The sequence below is a fragment of the Alosa alosa genome, chromosome 1, assembly GCF_017589495.1.
Source record: "Alosa alosa isolate M-15738 ecotype Scorff River chromosome 1, AALO_Geno_1.1, whole genome shotgun sequence".
NCBI classification, from domain to species: Eukaryota; Metazoa; Chordata; class Actinopteri; order Clupeiformes; family Clupeidae; genus Alosa; species Alosa alosa.
Genome location: NC_063189.1, coordinates 38,937,762 through 38,957,380, shown reverse-complemented (window position 1 = coordinate 38,957,380; position 19,619 = coordinate 38,937,762). Strand labels below are relative to the sequence as shown.

Below are 19,619 nucleotides of genomic sequence, written 5' to 3'. Positions count from 1 at the left end.
CCCAGGCAATGTCATTTCCAGGGAAGACCTTGAATATTTCAGGAAAACAATGCCAAAATGAATTCTGCACATATTTAAACAGTATTTCTCCATAGATGAAGAGTCCAGGTGCTAATATGGCAAATTGTCAAATTAGGTGCACAATGGAATGAAAAACATTAATTTCATGTTTCAACTAAGAATACCCCATACTGTTGAGCAACTGAAATTCTATATCGGGGAGTAATGGGACAACATTTCATTCTCAAACCTCTAACAACTGGTCTCCTCAGTTCCTAAACATTTACAGAAATTAAATGTTAAATAAAGAGGTGAAGCAGCACAGTGGTAAACATGCTCCCGTCCCAACTTTTTTTGAAACATGTTGCTGGCATCATTCAAAATTAACATTTCTTTTCCATGAAATAGTCCAAATCTTCCTTTTCAACATTTAATATGTTGTCTGTCCTTTTTGCTGCTAAATATGGGTTTACGAGACTTGTATATAATCACATTCTGTTTTTATTTGCATTTTACACAACGTCCCAACTTTTTCTGTTTTGGGGTTGTATCTGCCAACAGCTACCGTTATGCAGCATATTTTTGGGGGACATCCAACCTTGCAGCTGACCAGCTGTGGTGGCCGCAGGAAATAAATTTCTTGTTGGCTTTGAAATAAGATGTGTCAATGTGACTAGGGGATGTACCGGGCATTTTAAACTGGACTGTTCCATTACCTGCCTGAAATGGCTGTAGAAAGGAAATGGTCATAAAGCACAGGCGTATTGTGAAATGCACATGGACTGGCAGTTAATGTTTTGTTTTGTCTTGTTTGGTCCTGTCTATTTGTTTTTTTGTCTGTTCATATTCTCTTTGGGACAATAAAAACAATAAATAAATAAAAAATGAAGTTAAATGCAAAGGCCTATAGGCAAAGTTTATATGTGGTGTCATATGTGGTTTTGCAAATGAAAAAGTGAATTCAGCACCCCAATATTGACTAAACAAGGCCATTTGTACTTAATTCATCATTTTAGTACATTGCATTGCTTATAAAGCTGAGAAACTGGGTTCAGCTGGAACGCTTACAGCCCCAAAGTTCAATGACCTCAAGAGGTCACCAGAAGGCAGGTAGAGCTTGTCATATTGAATTCAGCACACCCAAATTGACAAAATAAGACTGGTTGCCAACTTTGTCTCAAAAATGCCTGAGGGTGTCACAATTCTGGATTTTGGCACCAGTCCATATTAGAAAAGGCAGCACCTGGAAGATGCATCTAAAGATGTTGGTCAGTCAGAGTGAAGCCAATTATGCATGCAAAATGTAATATAAAATGCTCAGCTCCAAAATCAGCCTGTTTTTACCTATAGGTTTTCAGCGCATGCTAGCTAGAGCATCAAGAAGAAAATGAGCCAAAGCATTTATTTAATAAAAAAAGCCTTGTCGATTGTACAAAAGCTCAGATAATGTTATAAAGTAATTGAAAGTATCTGGCATGACTCCTTTAAGCAACTGAGTATGATGCAGATAAACCACAAACATGCACCATTATAATGTTACTCCAGGGTCCTCAGTAAACACATGAAATGCAGTGGCCAAGGCAATGTGTTGATTTTTTTTAAGTTGCTCAGACTTTTCTATGAATGCCTTGATTGCTCATACTTTTCTCTTTAATACGGTAAGTGTGACCTACACTCAAAGTATTGACTGAAAAGTATGAGCAGTTTAGAAAGAAATCCAATGCCTGTGAGATCTACTAAGACTGTCTGCAAGATTTTTTTTAAACAGGAAAATCTGAAAATAATCAAAAGAGATATTTTAATACTGTTCATGATGGTCATTTATACATAACGTGCAGTCCAATGCATGTACTGGGATGATGTTGACAATCTGTTTTGCACTGCACATTTTAAAACCATTACCTGAGCTCAGCTGCCCAACCAGTAACTGTTAATACTACATACTGTACATTGTTTCCCGTTACAGTAAAAGGGATATATACATTACAAAGTAAACTCCAAAATGAAGTTATAAAGCACTTTTGTGCTATTAGACTATAAACATAAAGGTTACATAATAGAGTACATCTACAGTCAGGCTAAGCTGGGCTCGTGTTGAATGAGAAGGGGTTGAGTTTGTATCCTGTCCCACTATAGAACTTATTCTGAAACTCCACCCTTAAAGGAAAAAGAAAAGAGGGGAAAAAATCAGAGAAATCTAAATTTGCAAAGGTTAAGCATGGCAAAGTTATCAGTGACATTAGGTTTATGAAAAAAATTTGAAAACTAACTATTGTATTAATACAATAACTACAGTTCTACTATCCATTTTTCTGTTTCGATGGTCACACAAAAAAAGCTTCATAAAAAAAGGCACATTGGCACTGTACACTGGATTCCGATATGTAGTATTCACCTAACCATCACCATATGCTCCAGTATAAACAGCACTGGCCTCACTTTTAAGGTCTACATTTCACAGGCATGACAATGTAACCAATCAGACGTATTTGTAAATTCCAGAACACAGCATTACATTTTGCCTTCAAAAATCTGCAAATGTCGTTCTTTCAGTCTATTGTAGTTGTTTGAAACTGCCGCTGCTGAGCGCCACTGATGTTTTCCAGACTCATGAGTGGTGTATTGTTTTCACTTGGAAGGGAGAGTGGTGGGTGGAACTGTGAATGACTCATTTCACATACAATGCAGGGCAGATGATCTCCTTACTACAATGTGTGTGTGTGTGTGTGTGTGTGTGTGTGTGTGTGTGTGTTTGTGTGTGTGTGTGCATTGTTGCTCTGTATGTGTGTGTTGAGGCTATAAACCCACCAATGTAGACGCAGGGCATGCAGGAAGGCTGAGAGGCCCTCCATGACGAGGAGAATGGAGACAGTGAGCATGGCGAAGAAGGAGAAGATGACCGCCAGCACCACGGAGCCTACGTAACCTTGCCATGACAACGAGATCCGCATCACCATCACCCACAGTACCTCTGACAGCTCTGCAACACACACACACACACACACAAATGTATGGTACTGATGCACAAAATGTAGCTATCTGGTTTTGGTTTACTCCGAAGTAACACTGTTTTTGATTGTGTGTGGGTATATGTCCTGCACCTGTTGTTTGTAGGTAGGAGGACATGTTGAAAATTATTTTTGGATGTAGACCAATGCCCACATGCCTATGAAGGCAGTCTTGTTCATTTTTGAAGAAAGTGAAAAACTTCCTGATACTGACCCTAACCTCTCCACGCACACAACTAATATCACATGATACCTAAAAGCATTGTTGATAACAGCAACAGACCTGACACAACTGGGTTTTCGATAAATCTGACATTGCATGCTTTCCATTAAATTAGAGTGACTGAGCTGTTTTCCGCATGATTCATCAGTACAAGGAAATCAAAACTGATGGCTTGTGAGTGTGTGTGTGTGTGTGTGTGTGTGTGTACATTCCTGATGGACAGACACCCAATGTGTGCATGGCCATGGTGACAGGTGAGGTTACACAATTAAGACATTTCTGGATTTCAAAAAGGTAGGGGTGTGTGTGTGTGTTATGCGTTAATATATCATTTAACATTAGGGGATTAATGGTTTCACTGATGATAAAGTGGCTCTGTGGTGTGGGTTTGTGGCACTAATGAAATTGGTGCTCAAGTCTGATAGTCTAAAGCGTTCCTACGTACGCGAAATTTAACGAAATTATTCCTATGTACGCAAAATTAAACACAGCCATGTTGAAGCCTGCAGTGATGTTTTTCACTGATGTTATGGAAGTCCACTCTGCTAATTGTTTTTCGAGAATGTTGCACAAAACTTCACTCCATGCAAGACATCATCAGAAACACTGCTGGCTTGTGCGTCTTCACGCGCCCTCTTTACGTTCGTCCGAATGCCTGTTAGTTGTCCGTGGATTGGCCTTTATTTGCCATTGAAAATGGAAACGTCTTTAGACATGGAAAATCAATTTTACAATCGATTCAATGAACACTTATGTCTCAAAAATCGAACAGGATTTTTTCACAAAAGTGACAGCCCTAGTGTGCGTGCGTGCATGTACTCACGGGAGTGGGCCAGGCTCAGGGCCCACAGGCGCAGGTAGGAGGCCGTGTTGGAGATGCAGCCCAGGCAGTACTCTATGGTGTGGATGGCCTGGTGCATGAACACCTCGGCCCCATCAAACTCCTGCAGAGGGACGGAAGGGGAAAATGCATGACTCACACACACATGCTGAACTGGAACAGTGAACAGCATGTCTCACTTCTCAGCTCCACACCCCTGCTTGCTGTCTCACCCTCACCCCAGCTGTCCTCCTCCATTCTGGGCTTCCTCTCTCACACCAGGTCTTAACTGCATGCGACGCGGGCCAGCGTCAACAACAACAAAATCAGGTCGATTACTTTGTTTTAAACTAGTTTCCTCACTGGATGTGATGCAACGCATTGTTTTGAGCAGAACTTTTTCTTTTTCTTTTTTTTTCTGTAGCCCGTGTTAAAATGATTCAATTTGAACGAGTATAAGTATATATACTCTTTTGATCCCGTGAGGGAAATTTGGTCACTGCATTTATCCCAATCCATGAATTAGTGAAACACACACAGCACACAGTGAACACACAGTAAGGTGAAGCACACACTAACCCGGAGCAGTGAGCTGCCTGCTACAGTGGCGCTCGGGGAGCAGTGAGGGGTTAGGTGCCTTGCTCAAGGGCACTTCAGCCGTAGATGTGGGCATGGGAGAGCAGTGCTCAACCACTTCCCTGACCCACATTTTTCCTACTGGGTCAGGGAACCGGCAACCTTTCGGTTACAAGCCCGAAGCCCTAACCAGTAGGCCACGGCTGCCCCTGAGAGACATGATGCAACAGAAGTGTATTTTGAACGGAGTCAGTGTGGACAGAAAATGCAGTGTGATATTCAGACACTTGGGACACGGTGTCACACACACACATACACACACACACACAGCCATCAGCACTCACTCATCTGTCAGCTCATGGACTCATCAGGCATAGCCACAAGATCATTCAGACAGCAGTTTCTTTTCTTGCTTTTGCTACATACCAAAGTGGACACATTCCGAATACTATAATCAAAATATGCTGAGGAAATCATGTATTTCAAATATTACTACACATAAAATACCCAGACAGGTAGATCAAGATAAGCAGATGAGATGAGCTGAGTCGTACGTACAGTATTCCTCCTAATAGAACTGAATGGACAATGTGTTATCTATGTATTTATATCTATGAGCTGAGTAGTGCTGATGCACTGTGACCCATGTCCCAGTCTCGCTCACCGCAGGCTCCCGGCCCCCGTCGCCCTCCAGATCTCCCTGCAGGGTGTTGATGGAGCTGGTGTCTGTCATCACTGGAGCCTGCTCCCTCTAGTGTCATAACACATGGGTCACATCACAACAATGTGGATACAGTTATTACACATTAATGTTATAATGTATCCTACTACATACAAACATGATGCCTTTAACCAATAGACACATTCTCACTCTCCACAGTACACACACACACACACACACACACAGACACAGACACACACACAGACACACACACACACACACACACACTGCTCTTACAGTGCTGCTGCGGGCTCTTCTCTTGTGCTTGAGGTAGAGGTGGAGGGGTTTGCCCAGTAACAGCACGGGCACCGAGCTCAGCGCCAACACCACCAGCACCCGCTGCACGATCATCTGGTCCAGAGTGCAGAGGACAGAGACGAGAGCCTCTTTTAGACAACAGCAAAGACACAAAGACACCCGCTATACAGCACTGGAGCTATTACCACACACAGTGGCTTCTCAGGATCTATGTGTGTTAGTGAGTGGTCTCTGTGAAGACTGGCTTTTAAGCACTGAGACGTTGTATTGATGGTGCTCTTATGGTCGTTAAGCTCCAAAGCTTCTCCATAAAGAGCTGATTCCACTGCTGATTCTGTCAGTGTTTTCCCCCCCTGTATATCTGTCTTTTTTCTCTGTTCAAGGGGAGTGTTATTGGTTTGTCTCACCTGCCTGGGGTAGAGTGGCGGGTTGTCCGGGTTCTGAGCGAACAGGAACATGTCTATGAAGTGGATGAGAATGCTGGGGGCCCGGTCCGAGTCCCACGGCCCGAAGGCGACCCACTTGAAGACGACCATGAAGACCAGGTAGCCGAAGAGGCTGAGCATGAAGACGAGCTCGGGCAGCAGCACCAGGAGCACGCTGCTCAGCTGGCCAAAGTGTCTGACCGGGGGGAGAGGAGGGGGGACACGAGAACAGCAGGCAGAGTGAACACACAAGGTCAGGACAGAAGCCAGGGGAGAAAAAACAGCCTGTGGTAATGAGCAAAAAACCCATCTGTTTTGTGGACCTGAAAGTGGTCATAATCTAATGAGAAATCACACAGGCTGATGTACAATAACAGTGAAAGTAGATGGGCCTAAATATATTCTCACAGTGTATGGTCAGGACAACAGAATTGAACAGGTAATCAGCAAATCGGGTAGTCAGTATACCAAACACATAAAGTATGGCTTATGACCCAATAGGAAGGACTTAACACCTTGATGCCTTCAGGCTGTCAGAGGTGAGGCACGACTCACATGTAGTTGAAGAATGACAGGCACACTCCAAAGGTCATGTGGAGGACCCCAATGATGACAGACATCTTCATCTTGTAGGAATTGAGGAAGGTCAGGTGGTTATTGGCTAACCTCCAGATCTGTGCAAGCAAGGACAGGGAGAAAAGGGAATATGTATGTATTTGAAATCTCTCTGAGATTTCGCACTCTGGCGAAAGCATCACTTTTCCATCTGTTTTGAAAAGGGGCAAATGATGCATGCCAGGCGTGTCCTACCGGGTCAATGCCAAACGGATACGGCCCCTGGAAAACTCCTGTCACATTGGGGTCCAGGCTGAGGTACTGGTTCTCCCGTAGAGTGTCCTCACTGGTGGAGATAGATGGGTTAGAGTTAACTGTGTCTCATAAGTTACAAGTGGGTGAAGTGAGGCTGATCCTTTAGTTATGTTTCTGCATCCCATAAAGATCTGTACCTCTGGTTGTAGGGCTGGATATCAAGATACTGCTGTGTGTTTGAGAGTGTGTGTGTGTGTGTGTTCATATATATGAATATGAAATACTTGCCTTTCAGGGCACGAACGTTCAAAAGCACGAACTTTTAGAAATATCCTGGCATCATTTTAGTGACCAGGATAAATTTTCCATTGGCGTAGCGCATTTTAAAATTATACACAATCTGTGTACACAGAATTTCCTCTGCCCTTACTTCCCCCTAAGTACATTAATTATATTCTATAGTGACACCTTATGACCGTCCCAGGTAGTAACTAGGGGGCTGAAAAAGACTGCACGGTTGATGAAACTGCACATAGTCAGTCATCCGCTTCAAAGTCACGCTACCTTAAGGCTAATAATAGCTGTGCCCTCACACTATCGCACGTGACAATTTACTTAAAAAAAGAGTTTCTACTCTTCTGGCGTATCGTGACAGGAGAACCATGCCAACTTTGGATGCTGTTATCTTAGACATACTTTTTGCAATACCCTCGATATACATATCGCTGGAAAGCTTAGTTTATGGTCGTTCATGTCAGCACAATAACTTAATTTTGTAAATTTTACCAAAGCGATTGGTTTCGCCTTGCAGGGTCACATGTGTGCCCTTCCAGTGGAAAAGGGTGCCATTTTGGAGTGCCCTCTATGCTGCCCCTACATGACAGTGTTCCAAAGTCATTTCCAGTACAGAATGCAGTGGAATACAGTATATATATTGTGTATTGTATATTGTACTAAAAGCAGAAAGTCCCAATGTAGGTGTTCCTCTAGTGAATAAAATATTATGCAGTAAATTAAAGGGTGTCCCTACTTGAATCAGTTTAGGTAAATGTGATAGGTGCCCTTACAATGGAAAGGAACAAATCCAGTAAAAATGAGATGTGGTGACCTACAATCTTCCTTACCATGTGCCCTCTAGGGAAGGTTTTCCCAAATCAGTGCCATGACGTGAGTCTAGGGTGCCACCAAATACTTTTCTGTATTTCTGCAAAATCTGGATCCTGATCTGTATCTAAATAATCATGCAGGAGGACTGAGATATGGTGACCTATATGGCTACGTCTGAAAGTCTGTAGCAAATTGGACCAGTAGTGTACGTTATGCAAGTGGACACACACACACATACACACACACACACACACACACACACACACACACACACACAGAGAAAGATTATATGTGTGTTTGTGTGTGTGTGTGTGTGAAAGAGAGAGCGCGAGCGAGATTGTACCTCCAGTTGTAGTGCTGGATCATGGGCTGCAGGTGCCACCCAGAGGGGAAGGGGCTGAGGCCTTTGCTGAAGCACTCGTTGTAGATGGCACCCGTGTACATGGAGAAGAGCCCCATCAGTAGGATCAGATAGCGTCCTCCAAACAGCATCTTCCAGATCTGACACGCACACACACGCACGCACGCACACGCACAAGGTAGACATGATCTCAGTGGCACTGCTTGGAGAGAGACCTTACAGTCAGGCACAGGCATTGACATACTTCCAAAGCTACACCAGCATGTTGATTTTCTAACAAGAGGAGATAACATCCTGGACCTGGTCTACACTACACACAAAGGAGCATACAAAGCCACCCCCCTCCCCCACATTGGACTTTCAGACCATATCACTGTTATGCTAATGCCCGCATACAGACAAAGGGTAAAAGCGAACAAACCGGTTCGTAAGCAGGTAAAAGTGTGGCCTGAGGGAGCCTCCGATGCTCTTCAAGACTGCTTTGACACAACAGACTGGGAAATGTTTAAGCAGGCAGCCACCTACAACAACGGACAGACATAGAGGAGTATACAGACACTGTAACCTCTTACATCACCAAGTGCATCGATGATGTGACCCACACAAAAACATCATCACTCACGGGCTAACTGGAAGCCATGGCTGACGGGGATGTCCTCAGGCTGCTGAGGGCCAGAGACAAAGCCTACAGAGCTGGGGATGAAGCTGGCATGAAAACAGCGAGAGCCAACCTGTCCGTGGCATCAAGGAAGCAAAAAGGAATACACTCACAAGATAACCACCCACTTCAAAGACAGCAGGAACTCACAAAGCCTATGGCAGGGGCATTCCAGGCCCTCACGGACTACAAGCCAGCCACAGAGCTGTGAGAGCAACATCCCTCTGCTCAACAACCTGAACCGCTTCTTTGCTGGCTTTGGAAGCACAAAACAGCACCTGCCCACAGAAGACCCATCCCCCCTCTACATGAGCAGCCCCTGTGCCTCTCTGCCGACAGCGTGAAGAGGACACTTGCTGCTATCAACACCCGTGAAGGCAACAGGTCCAGACAACATCCCAGGTCGTGCTGAAGGACTGCGCGGGGGAGCTTAAGGATGTCTTCACAGACATCTTTAACACTTCCCTGAAGCAAGCCATCGTCCCCATCATGTTTCAAAGCTGCCACCATCATACCTGTGCCGAAGAAAAACTGCTCCATCCTGCTTCAATGACTACCGCCCTGTGGCACTGACACCCATCATCATGAAGTGTTTTGGCTGGCTTGTCATGTCACATATCAAAGCCATTCTCCCCCACCCTGGACCCCCTTCCAGTTTGCATACCGGAGCAAAAGCGGTCTACAGAGGATGCAATCTGCTCTCTGCCCTCCACCCAGCCCTCACCCACCTGGAAAAAGAGACTCATATGTGAGATTGCTGTTTTATAGACTTCAGTTCTGCGTTCAACACCATAATACCACAACAACTCATCTGCAAACTCGACAAACTGGGACTCAGTACCTACCTCTGCAACTGGCTACTGGACTTCCTCTGTCAGAGGCCCCAAGTAGTAATGCGTGTTGGCAACAATACCTCAAGCAGCATCACACTGAGCACAGGGGCCCCAAGGCTCGTGCTCAGTCCGCTGCTCTTCACCCTGCTGACGATGACTGCACTGCAACCTACAGCAACAATCACATAGTGAAATTTGCTGACGACACAACTCTGGTGGGTCTCATCACCAAGGGCGACAGAGACTCAATACAGGTTGGAGGTCGACCATCTGACCACATGGTGCAGGGACAACAACCTCCTGCTGAGCGTCAGCAAGACCAAAGAGATTGTTGTTGACTTCCGGGAGAGGTCACACCCAACACCTGCCACTGACCATCGACGGTGCTGTGGTGGAAGAGCGAGCAGCACCAAATTCCTGGGGTGCACATCAGTGAAGACCTCTCCTGGACCACCAACACTGCATCACTGGCTTAAAGAGCTCAGCCGCCTGTACTTCCTCTTGGAAACTCAGGCGAGCAAGTGCTCCACCAGCCATCATGACCACATTCTACCGAGGCACCATTGAGAGCATCCTCTCCAGCTGTATCGCTGTGTTGGGCGGAAGCTGCACTGAATACAACAGGAAAGCCCTGCAGCGCATAGTGAACACAGCTGGAAGGATCATTGGTGCTTCACTCCCCTCCCTGAAGGACATTTACACCACCCACCTCACCCAGAAGGTGACCAAAATTGTGAGTGATGCAAGTCACCCCGCTCACAATCTGTTTGATCTACTGCCCTCTGGGAAGAGGTACAGAAGCCTCACAGCTCCAAGACTACCAGACTCACCAACAGCTTCATACACCAAGCTGTAAGGATGCTGAACTCTCTCCCTCCTCTCCCCTCCACCCTCAGCTACATAACATCCTGGACATTGGACCCACAATGGCCAGCCTGCACTCTCCACTTGCACACTTGAACACTTGCACACTTGTACACTTTACAACTTGGTGTTGTTGTCCTGAAAACACAACACTTCTGCTGCTCTTACATAACTTGCACCACTATGCCACTTTCTTTATTACTCAGGTCAAACAGAACTACCCAAGCCTCTTATTGGCCTGACTTTGCACTAGTTTTTTTATTGACTGTCTATGCACAATTTCAACAAAAAATTTTGCTGCTCTTATTTTTTTTCATTATTATATGTGCCCTCTTATTTACTTATTTACTTATTTTTTTTTGTTTACTTGAATGTTATGTTTGTCTGTGGACTTAAAATTGGTAAAATATGTCTTGTCTTCACCGTGGGATAGTGAGAAACGTAATTTCGATCTCTTTGTATGTCTGGAACATGTGAAGAAATTGACAATAAAGCTGACTTTGACTTTGACTTTTGACATCAGTCAGCTGAGCTGTGCTTCCCCTGAGCTTGATGGGGAGGTATTCCATTGTGTTTTTGATGGAGTGTGAACAGTAAGAATTTGAGCTTCATGTGAAAGGGGTTGTATGGTATGATGAAGTAAGCTGTGTTTTTGTTTTTATTTATTTACACACTGCCAAATATAATCAGCCGCACAGTGTAGCTGGGTGCTACCCAGATGAGCTTGTCACACCAAATGCTTTAGACTGCCAATCTTAGTGCTGACACAGAGAGCTGAGGTGATACAGAGAGAAAGCTCTTTCAATTTGAGATCCAACCACAGAAGCATGCCTGTTGTCAAGCAGGTCAGAAAAGACAGCACACTTGGATCTGATTAATCAGAAATAATAACATTGATAAACTAATGGAGAAGTGAACATAAAGTTGCTTAAAGAGCTTAAAGTTGTCATGTGACTGATTTGATTTCCACATAGTGGTAATTTGGACAAATGTTTATTAGTAACACCCCTAGTGAAACTGGAAGCCTACAGAGTGTTTCTAGTCCCCAAATACACAGCTGGGTTCAATGATTCTTATCTCATCTTTCATAATCCATATTGCCTCCATTGGAAGGGCCATTATAGTGTCCATGGAAGAACTGAGGTAAAAAGTGAAAGCTGACTGTGTCCTCACCTCATTGGAGTTGTTCCTCAGTTTGGGGTCCCTCTCCTCCAGAACCATCCACAGGGCTGCCACCGTCATGAGGAAACCGTGGCCCACGTCCCCAAACATCACCGCAAACAGAAAAGGGAAGGTGATGATGGTGTACACGGCTGGAGGAGGGAAAGAAACCGCACACACACACACACACACACACAGAGAGAGAGAGAGAGAGAGAGAGAGATTGGTATGTGTTTAACACCTCTAATAACTGATAAATCTCCAACACCTTCTGAAAAATGATAAACTTCCAGGCACTGCTGTGTGTCCTGTTGACAGTGCAGTAAGCACAGTGGAGAATGTGGTTATATGAGCGTGTTACCTGGGTTGACTTCCCTATAGCTGGCTATCCCGTAAGCATCCACTATGCTCTGAAAGCCGGCAGTGAAAGAGTTGGTGTTGAAAAGAGTAGGCGGGGAGGTGGGGGCAGGAAGCCGATTGTAGAATGAATCTACTCCACTGCCACTCTTCCTCTGAGGGAGAGATGAGAGAGAGAGTGAGGGGGGGGGGGGGGTGAAGTACACTGTCAGTGGGTCATGAGATCAAAAAAAGTACATGGATGGGTGCTACCGATTACCGTCTGCAAGGCAGAATATCTACACTGTATTTTAATAATAGAAGTAACACTATGAAACAATTTGCTACTTTCTGATGTTTTTAGTGTTTATCTTCCAATGTAAAATTACATGACTTTCCCTGACAAAATAACTGAATTTCCATGACCAACTGTAATGGTACATAAAAATTACTTAATTGACCAAAGATTTCAGAGCAGCCACATAGCATTCTAGAATCTTTGAGCGGGAAATGAATAAATGGGCACTGAAAAAACAAAACAGGGCTAACCACAACCACTCAAGCATCCAGTAATGGAAAAAGCTAATAACTCTAATAAACATCAATTCTGTCTGGGAATAGGTATGTAAAGTTTCCTTTAGCACTTTCCTTTAAAGTACAAGCCAAGCAAAGCACAAATAAGTTGACATTTAAAATCGGTCAAAATATGTGGCTTTTCTGTGTCGATGTACCTAACAAAGACATGAGTTGTCCCAAGAGGTCTCACACCAAATATCAAGTTGCTGTTGTGGGATAATTTTTATTTTCTCATTGAATGTTTAGTATACCTTATATACATATAGTGAAATCTAATTGTCATCTCCTTACTCTGACCCTTGTGTTTTCTGAAACTCCTATTTTGGAACGTTTAGTTAAATGAACCCGTGTCACCGAACTGTGGGTAACCTTCAGGATGGGGGTCGTAAACATTTCTTATCTCTGTTAAAATACCAGATGGTTAGATGGTTAAGTGACCACTGGAGGGTGACAACTTGTGATTTTCCATGGGTGTGGGGTAAGGGTATAAGAGTTGGCTTCACCCACAGATGTGCGGGCTTGTTACTTTGACATTTCATGTGTGTAACATGCTCCCGGCGTCGTGAATAAAGCTGCAGTCTCACACCAGTTGTCTTGGATTAATTTTGACCACACTGTCTCTTATAGAACTTAAACGGTGGTCCTTTTCCTTAAACAATTATTTTTAGTTGTTAGTCAATAGGTTAATGTATATTGGCAAATACATTTTATTACAAAAGTCCCTGATATTCCCTGATTAGAGTTGTTGACTTTTTAAGAGCTGGAAATTAATAAATAGGCATAAAAAAACAACGTAGGGCTAACAACACCCACTCAAGCAGCCAATAATGGTAAAGGCTAATAATCATACTGATAAACATCAATGCTGCCTAAAAATCCATTTGCATTAATGTATTTTGGCAAGTAGATTGTAAACTGCTACAACAAAACTCCCTGATATTCCCTAACTTTGCCCAAAAAATCACCAAATTCCCTGACTTTCCCTGTCTGGAATAGACTTTATTAAAATTCCATGATATTCCAGAAGTCCAATGACCCATGGGAACCCTGATAAATACATGTGTTGTTCCCACACTAGCATTAAAGATGTGCACTATGTACCGTAGTTATGCTGCTGGTGTCTGCTAGGCTCCTGCATGCCTAGTAAACTAGCTAGTTTTACACCAAACCTCCACATGTCTGAGGTGCTGATTGAGCTTCTTGTTTTCTTCTAGAGGGCTCGTCTGCCATCATCCCAGTGTCATCTCAGTGTCCTGTGTGTTCCATCCCTCCTGGCCCCCTGTCTGTCCACCCCCACTCCCCCTACCGCTATCTCTTCATCCTCCTTCCTCGTCTTACCGTGCCCTCGATGAGCGCACTCTGCAGCAGCAGCAGCTTCCTGACGGGGCACCAGGCCTCGGCGATCAGGCACTTGTCGGTGACGGACGGACTGCAGAGGTTGAGCACCGTCTGCACGGCCTTGCACTTCCCCACGCGCACACGCCAGCGCGGCAGCTCGGCCAGCGCCCGGGCCAGCAGCTGCTGCAGGTAATTCTCTGTCTGGGAAAGCACCTGCAGAGGGAGACGCAGGCCGAGGAAGAGGAAGAGACAGTGGGCAGAGTGGCGGAGTTGGAGGACAGGAGAGAGAGAGAGAGAGAGAGAGAGAGAGAGAGAAGAAAGAGGAATTAGTGTGACCAGGAAAAACATTACGAGTATTTCTGATCGATCCTGAGAGAAACATTGCTAATATTTCTCATAGATACTGAGATGATGCTATGTGTGGCATGAAAGAGACAAATGCATCAAAGCAGAGAGAGCACAGGAGGAGAAAGACAAAAAGAAAAACATGTTCAGTGAGACATAACAGGAGACATAATTGAGGCATAACAGGAGATTGAAGACAAAAAAATGTCTTCAAATCAACGAACCTACTCATTGATTTTTGATTATTTCACATTCAGTGTTTATATCAAGTACGGTAATACCAATGTCACATCTGAAAATGATGCCCATTTGCCATTTTTCCTTTCTGTTCTCATCTTTCCTTCCTGTCTCTCACCGTTCTGATATCCAGTATTCTGCCTTGAAGTCCATGTAGAATCTCCTCCCTCTCAGCTGTGCTTTCTGGATAGGCAAACGTGTGCGTGTGAAAACTAAGGGACAGAAACAGGGGGGAAACATCTGTTACGAGCTTATCATTAGCATATTTTAACTTTTCTACTCTTTGACAGAAAAGATGTATCCACAACAAACGCACCAGTCACATATCTTTTTGACCTTCTGGCCAATCTGGTCGCCCCAGTACGAGATGAGGAATACAGTCCACTGAACCGTCTCGCCCTGTGATTTTTACACAGAAGAGAAACTATGATCAGTAATTCACTGCATAGTCATTAACAGGTTGAGCCAAATTTGTCATTTTTTACTTTGAAATAAACTTAAGAAATAAAGGATAGCACTTAGAGTGCTTTTAAAGAAAGAATTGTGAGTTTCTAGTTTATAATCAAGTATAATCAAGTTTATTTGACGCTCAGGAGGATTGAGCACCCAGTGGAGAATATACTAAGGTGTTGAACGTGTTAGTCTGGTCATTTTTTACTTTAAAAAAGCCGACAAGCAAGCAAGTCTTAAATGCATGACATTGTCTTACAGTGTCAGATATCTCCAGTCTCTCATCCATCTCCCAGAAGTCCACAATGATGTAACCTCGACAGGCCCGCCAGAGCAGCCGTTCAAAAGAGGGTACCTTCCACGGGTGAACCACTCCAGCCACAAAACTAGGAAGCAAAGCAGGACACTTAACCACATCTTCATTCCTCCCTCTGCTTCTACTTACAGTGTGTGTTAAATTAATATTAGGCAAACAGTGGTTGAATTTCTCTGACTTCTATGCATTGCTCAACCATCAAAAATTGGTAGAGAGAGTAAGAGAGTATTCTCTCTTAGTGTCATAAGGTTTACTGAGGTAGGACATCAATGCACGGCAAAATGCCAGCGTTAACACAAAAGCAAACATCTTCACTTACATGCTCGAACACAACACAGAAATTAAACAACACAATATATTAACACTAGAGACAACACACAAAACTGTGTGCGCTGGTCCCATTTCCTTCACTCTGTTGCTTTTCTGATAGATGGTACTGTGGACTGCTTACAACCTAATTATCGAGAAATGAAAGCAATGAAAGTACACTTAACTTAGTGCAGCATATTCATAACTATGTTGTAAATGTCAAGTGGTGTCTCCTTTCCTTTTGCCTCACAATTTTGCAGTAATAGTCCAGTTTCTGCACTTGCAACAACAAAGCTGCGTCCGACTTCACCACAAGGAGGTCGGATCATGTTCATGACTGATTCCATGAAGGTAGGCCAAACCAAATTTGATCTGCTTTGGTGTGCCAATTAATGCATATGTGCTCCAACTGTGGATAAGGTATATTTCTAGACACCAGAGAAGGTTCCAGAGAACAGAGACGTGACTGAGAGTTTCCGACATAAGAGTTAGGAGGTGGGAATGGTGAGAGAACAATCCAGTGCTTGAGCATTGCTTATAACGAAAGAAATACAACCATCTTTGATCATTTTCAAAACATTCAAAACATTCAAACATTCAAAGACATTCTTGCTACCTCAGTCTGACGTCTTGTCTGTTATCCAATAGCGAAGCTGTTTCTACCGTTGTAGGAGGCGGGGGACCCTTATGGGAAATAAGAAATAAGGAAACATCAATCACTGGAAAACATCAAACCAAAGATGGCCGCAATAGAAATTCTGAGTTAATATGCTGGTTGGGTGCCTGTGGTCTGCTGCTTCACCTGTGAAGCTGTGAGGGAGTGAGTTTGGATCAACACGCCTCTGTATTGGCTGAGCTGAGTCAGCTGGTTCCTCAGGCTATCTCTGTTCCTGGACACCTAAGCAAAGAAATCAAACTGAAGTCAAAACCTGGACATTATTCCATCTAACCAAATCAAATCCAAATGGCATATGCTTCTCTCCAATAATATTATTATTTAATTATTATGATTAATAATAATAATAATAATAATAATAATAATAATAATAATAAAATGTGTCTTTATTCATCTAAATTCATCTGTTATACCCTCAGTATGGTACAAGTCTTTAATGTTTCCTCAGATATGAGTAGAGTCCCATATGGACCTGATTAATCAAAAGTTACAAAGTCTAACAAGCTTAAAATGGTCAAACAAATTGTACAGTCTCAAGATATTCCATAAAAAGGTTCCAAACTCCTATTTGTGAAACACTGCTGCACATACACAAAGGCCTCACCTTTCTCTTACACGCACACCCACACACATACACAGCACAGACCCACATACATTTACATTTACATTTTACATCTACAAATTTGGCGGACGCATTTGTCCAAAGCGACTTATAGCAATGGAATATAAGATTTAGGCTATTAACATTTAACATTAAGCATTTGAGCTACACTATAGCAATAGAATACAATTTAAGCAATTAACATTTAAGCATTTTAAGATTTAAACTTTTAAACTACAGGGCTACAGCTACAGCTACAGCGTTAGAATAATGTTTACAGTACAGTAATGTTTACAGTACAGAGGAGTGATGGTGGGAGGTTTATCTTGGAGTAGGTTGGTAGGAATAGGGTCCAGTGGGCATGAAGAAGGGCTACAAGCACAACCACACACACGCCCAGCAAACACACACACACACACACACACACACACACACAACCACACACATACCCAGCACACACACAGACACACACACACACACACACACACACACACACACACACACACACACGCACACACACACAGATCTACACCTCTCTCAGCTCTCTGGCCAGTCGCTCGCTCTCCTCCTCAATGGCCAGCAGCTCTCGGGGCTGTGGGGCCGAGGGCACCGGGCTCGGTATGGGTAGAGGACCCGTCAGAGGTGGGCACAGAGAACGGCTGATCTCCTGCTCCAGAAACGCTGACGGAACAAGAGGCAATGAAAAAGAGCATGTACTAGTCGTCCCCTATCTACTGTATGTTATAATGTACTGCAGCGTCAAATAGTGCAATATGAGCTTACAAAAAGTTTTCTCCATCTCCTCACATCTTCTTACTTCATTAACAAACTTCCGCTGAAAAGCGTTGATATTTGGATTCAACTGTAAGACAAAGGAGTCAATGATTAAAAAAGGATTCCCATCACATAATGTCATGATGAACAGTTGCAACCAAAAGAGGTGGAAATGCTCACGTCTCTAAATTCAACCAGTCCCAGCTCTCCAAGTTCGCTGACACAGTTGTATGCTGCTCCTGACTGAAGGAAGAGCTGAACTAGACAAACCTCTTCACTCCGGAAAAGAGCACCCATGGTGGCCTGAAAAATCAAAAGGGTGGGTGGGGATTAATTTGTCTTCTTACAGAACAATTTTAGGGCTTTAGGTAGAAGTCATACTCGGATATGAAGGTGTTTAATGCAATTACAGTGCAATGACATGTCTTTGTAGCTTGGTACAGTTTTTGCAAAGTCTGCATGGCTTGTTAATGCACTTTTGAAGAAGCCACTATAAAGTCTCTATAGACTAGGCTACTGTTTGTCTGCAAAGACCCTCCTCATAGAGTGCTAAATAAAATCCAAAAACAATGACAGTAAACTGCACAGAACTTCATAAAGAGTTGAAAAGATGTTACCACCACCATGAGGCAGGCAGCCCAAGTTTATTTCTCATGTGACAACCCTGCAGTTATGTGTTATTGAGTTTTCGGAGTGGTGAGACAGATACATGTGACAGAGGGAAGAGACTAGATTTAATCAGAGTCAGATGAGAGAGAATGCCAAGTTTGCAACAACCACTGACAGGACTTTACAGATTCCCCCAAGTGTGAATGAAAGTAGAGGTCTGTATTGAGATAACCTATGCGTGAAGAAATCTTCATTCCTCATTACTGTTTGGCCAACTTAGCATCCTCAGCATCTTGTGCATCTTGCACAACTTGTTCGATGTGACGAGTCTGATGTTTTGACGACCATGCTGCGATGTTCTCTTGTGAACTAACTTAGCGTTGAAATCTACTTCAGCACCGTGTAGCTAGTCAATTGTCACGAATATAATCTACGTTTAGTTTATCTTCATTAAAGCGGCCTCACACACAGCTGGTAAACAAGCCTTTTTTTGTAAGAGCAATGCCGGCTAGCCCAGAAGCTAACGTTACTTCTGAAAGCTAAGTACTACCGGTATGTTATAGCTTGTATGCTACATATGCATAACATTGTGTCGCACCGCAAGGACGCCCAATATCTCAACTCTGTTGATTATGCTAGTTAGGATCCAACTGATGTTATCATGCATTTGTCAAACAAGGCATCAAGCAAGCTATAGGCTATTCAAACGAAACAACGAGCAATAGCCAATGCTTCACTTCATCTTCTTGATAGAAACGTTACATGACAGGCAGATATCACGTCAGTTACCTACAAGCTAGCATTAGCTTAGACCATATAAAGTAAACAATACAGTATACAGTTTAAATCAAACGTGGAAATCATAACCCACACGCCTACCGTGTAATATGAGCCGTGTGAATTCAGCCGGTACTTTGAAGCACGTTAGAACCTTATTTTCACCATCTCCCACTGGCGTCTGCTAAGGCCAGCCCATGAGCCTACATAAAATGCGCCCCGTGCTCATGTAAACAAAGGACTACAGAGAGCCGCATCTAACGAAGTTAAACCAGTTTGGGAACTCTAGTGATCCATATCTGCATCTCAAGCTTCTGATTCCACGTGATGTGTCGGCTTTATGGTTTAATGTTTTCGTAAGGATTAATGTAATTATTTTATTATAACACAATTTAAGTCTAAGCAGTGTAGTGGAACACATTCCTGATCAGTGCATGACAGTTTTATTAT

General features: G+C 43.5%; 2 protein-coding genes across 2 annotated transcripts in view; one reads left to right on the top strand and one right to left on the bottom strand.

Annotated features, from left to right (window-relative positions):
* The window catches only part of LOC125299593, a 355,198-nt gene that overhangs the window by 146,638 nt on the left and 188,941 nt on the right, over positions 1–19,619 (top strand). The window lies entirely within an intron of this gene.
* On the bottom strand, positions 1,389–19,398 carry tcirg1a (T cell immune regulator 1, ATPase H+ transporting V0 subunit a3a). Its single transcript, XM_048250706.1, has 21 exons — positions 19,272–19,398; positions 17,964–18,086; positions 17,793–17,871; positions 17,542–17,690; positions 16,535–16,630; positions 16,349–16,416; positions 15,367–15,493; positions 14,974–15,056; positions 14,776–14,869; positions 14,076–14,288; positions 12,187–12,337; positions 11,838–11,977; positions 8,292–8,449; positions 6,842–6,932; positions 6,587–6,705; positions 6,014–6,227; positions 5,586–5,699; positions 5,292–5,378; positions 4,055–4,175; positions 2,809–2,980; positions 1,389–2,157 (listed from the first exon to the last, which is right to left on the bottom strand). Exons 2-21 carry the CDS (start codon positions 18,078–18,080, stop codon positions 2,079–2,081), a joined length of 2,472 nt encoding a protein of 823 aa, XP_048106663.1. The 5' UTR covers positions 18,081–18,086; positions 19,272–19,398; the 3' UTR covers positions 1,389–2,078.

Bases quoted from the DNA above. Each gene is read 5' to 3' on its own strand.
- tcirg1a (XM_048250706.1), bottom strand. From the start codon at position 18,080: ATGGGTGCTCTTTTCCGGAGTGAAGAGGTTTGTCTAGTTCAGCTCTTC. The intron at 14,870-14,973 runs GTGCGTTTGTTG...TCTGTCCCTTAG, and splicing joins GTCAAAAAGATATGTGACTG to TTTTCACACGCACACGTTTG. The intron at 12,338-14,075 runs GTAAGACGAGGA...TCTCTCCCTCAG, and splicing joins GTGCGCTCATCGAGGGCACG to AGGAAGAGTGGCAGTGGAGT.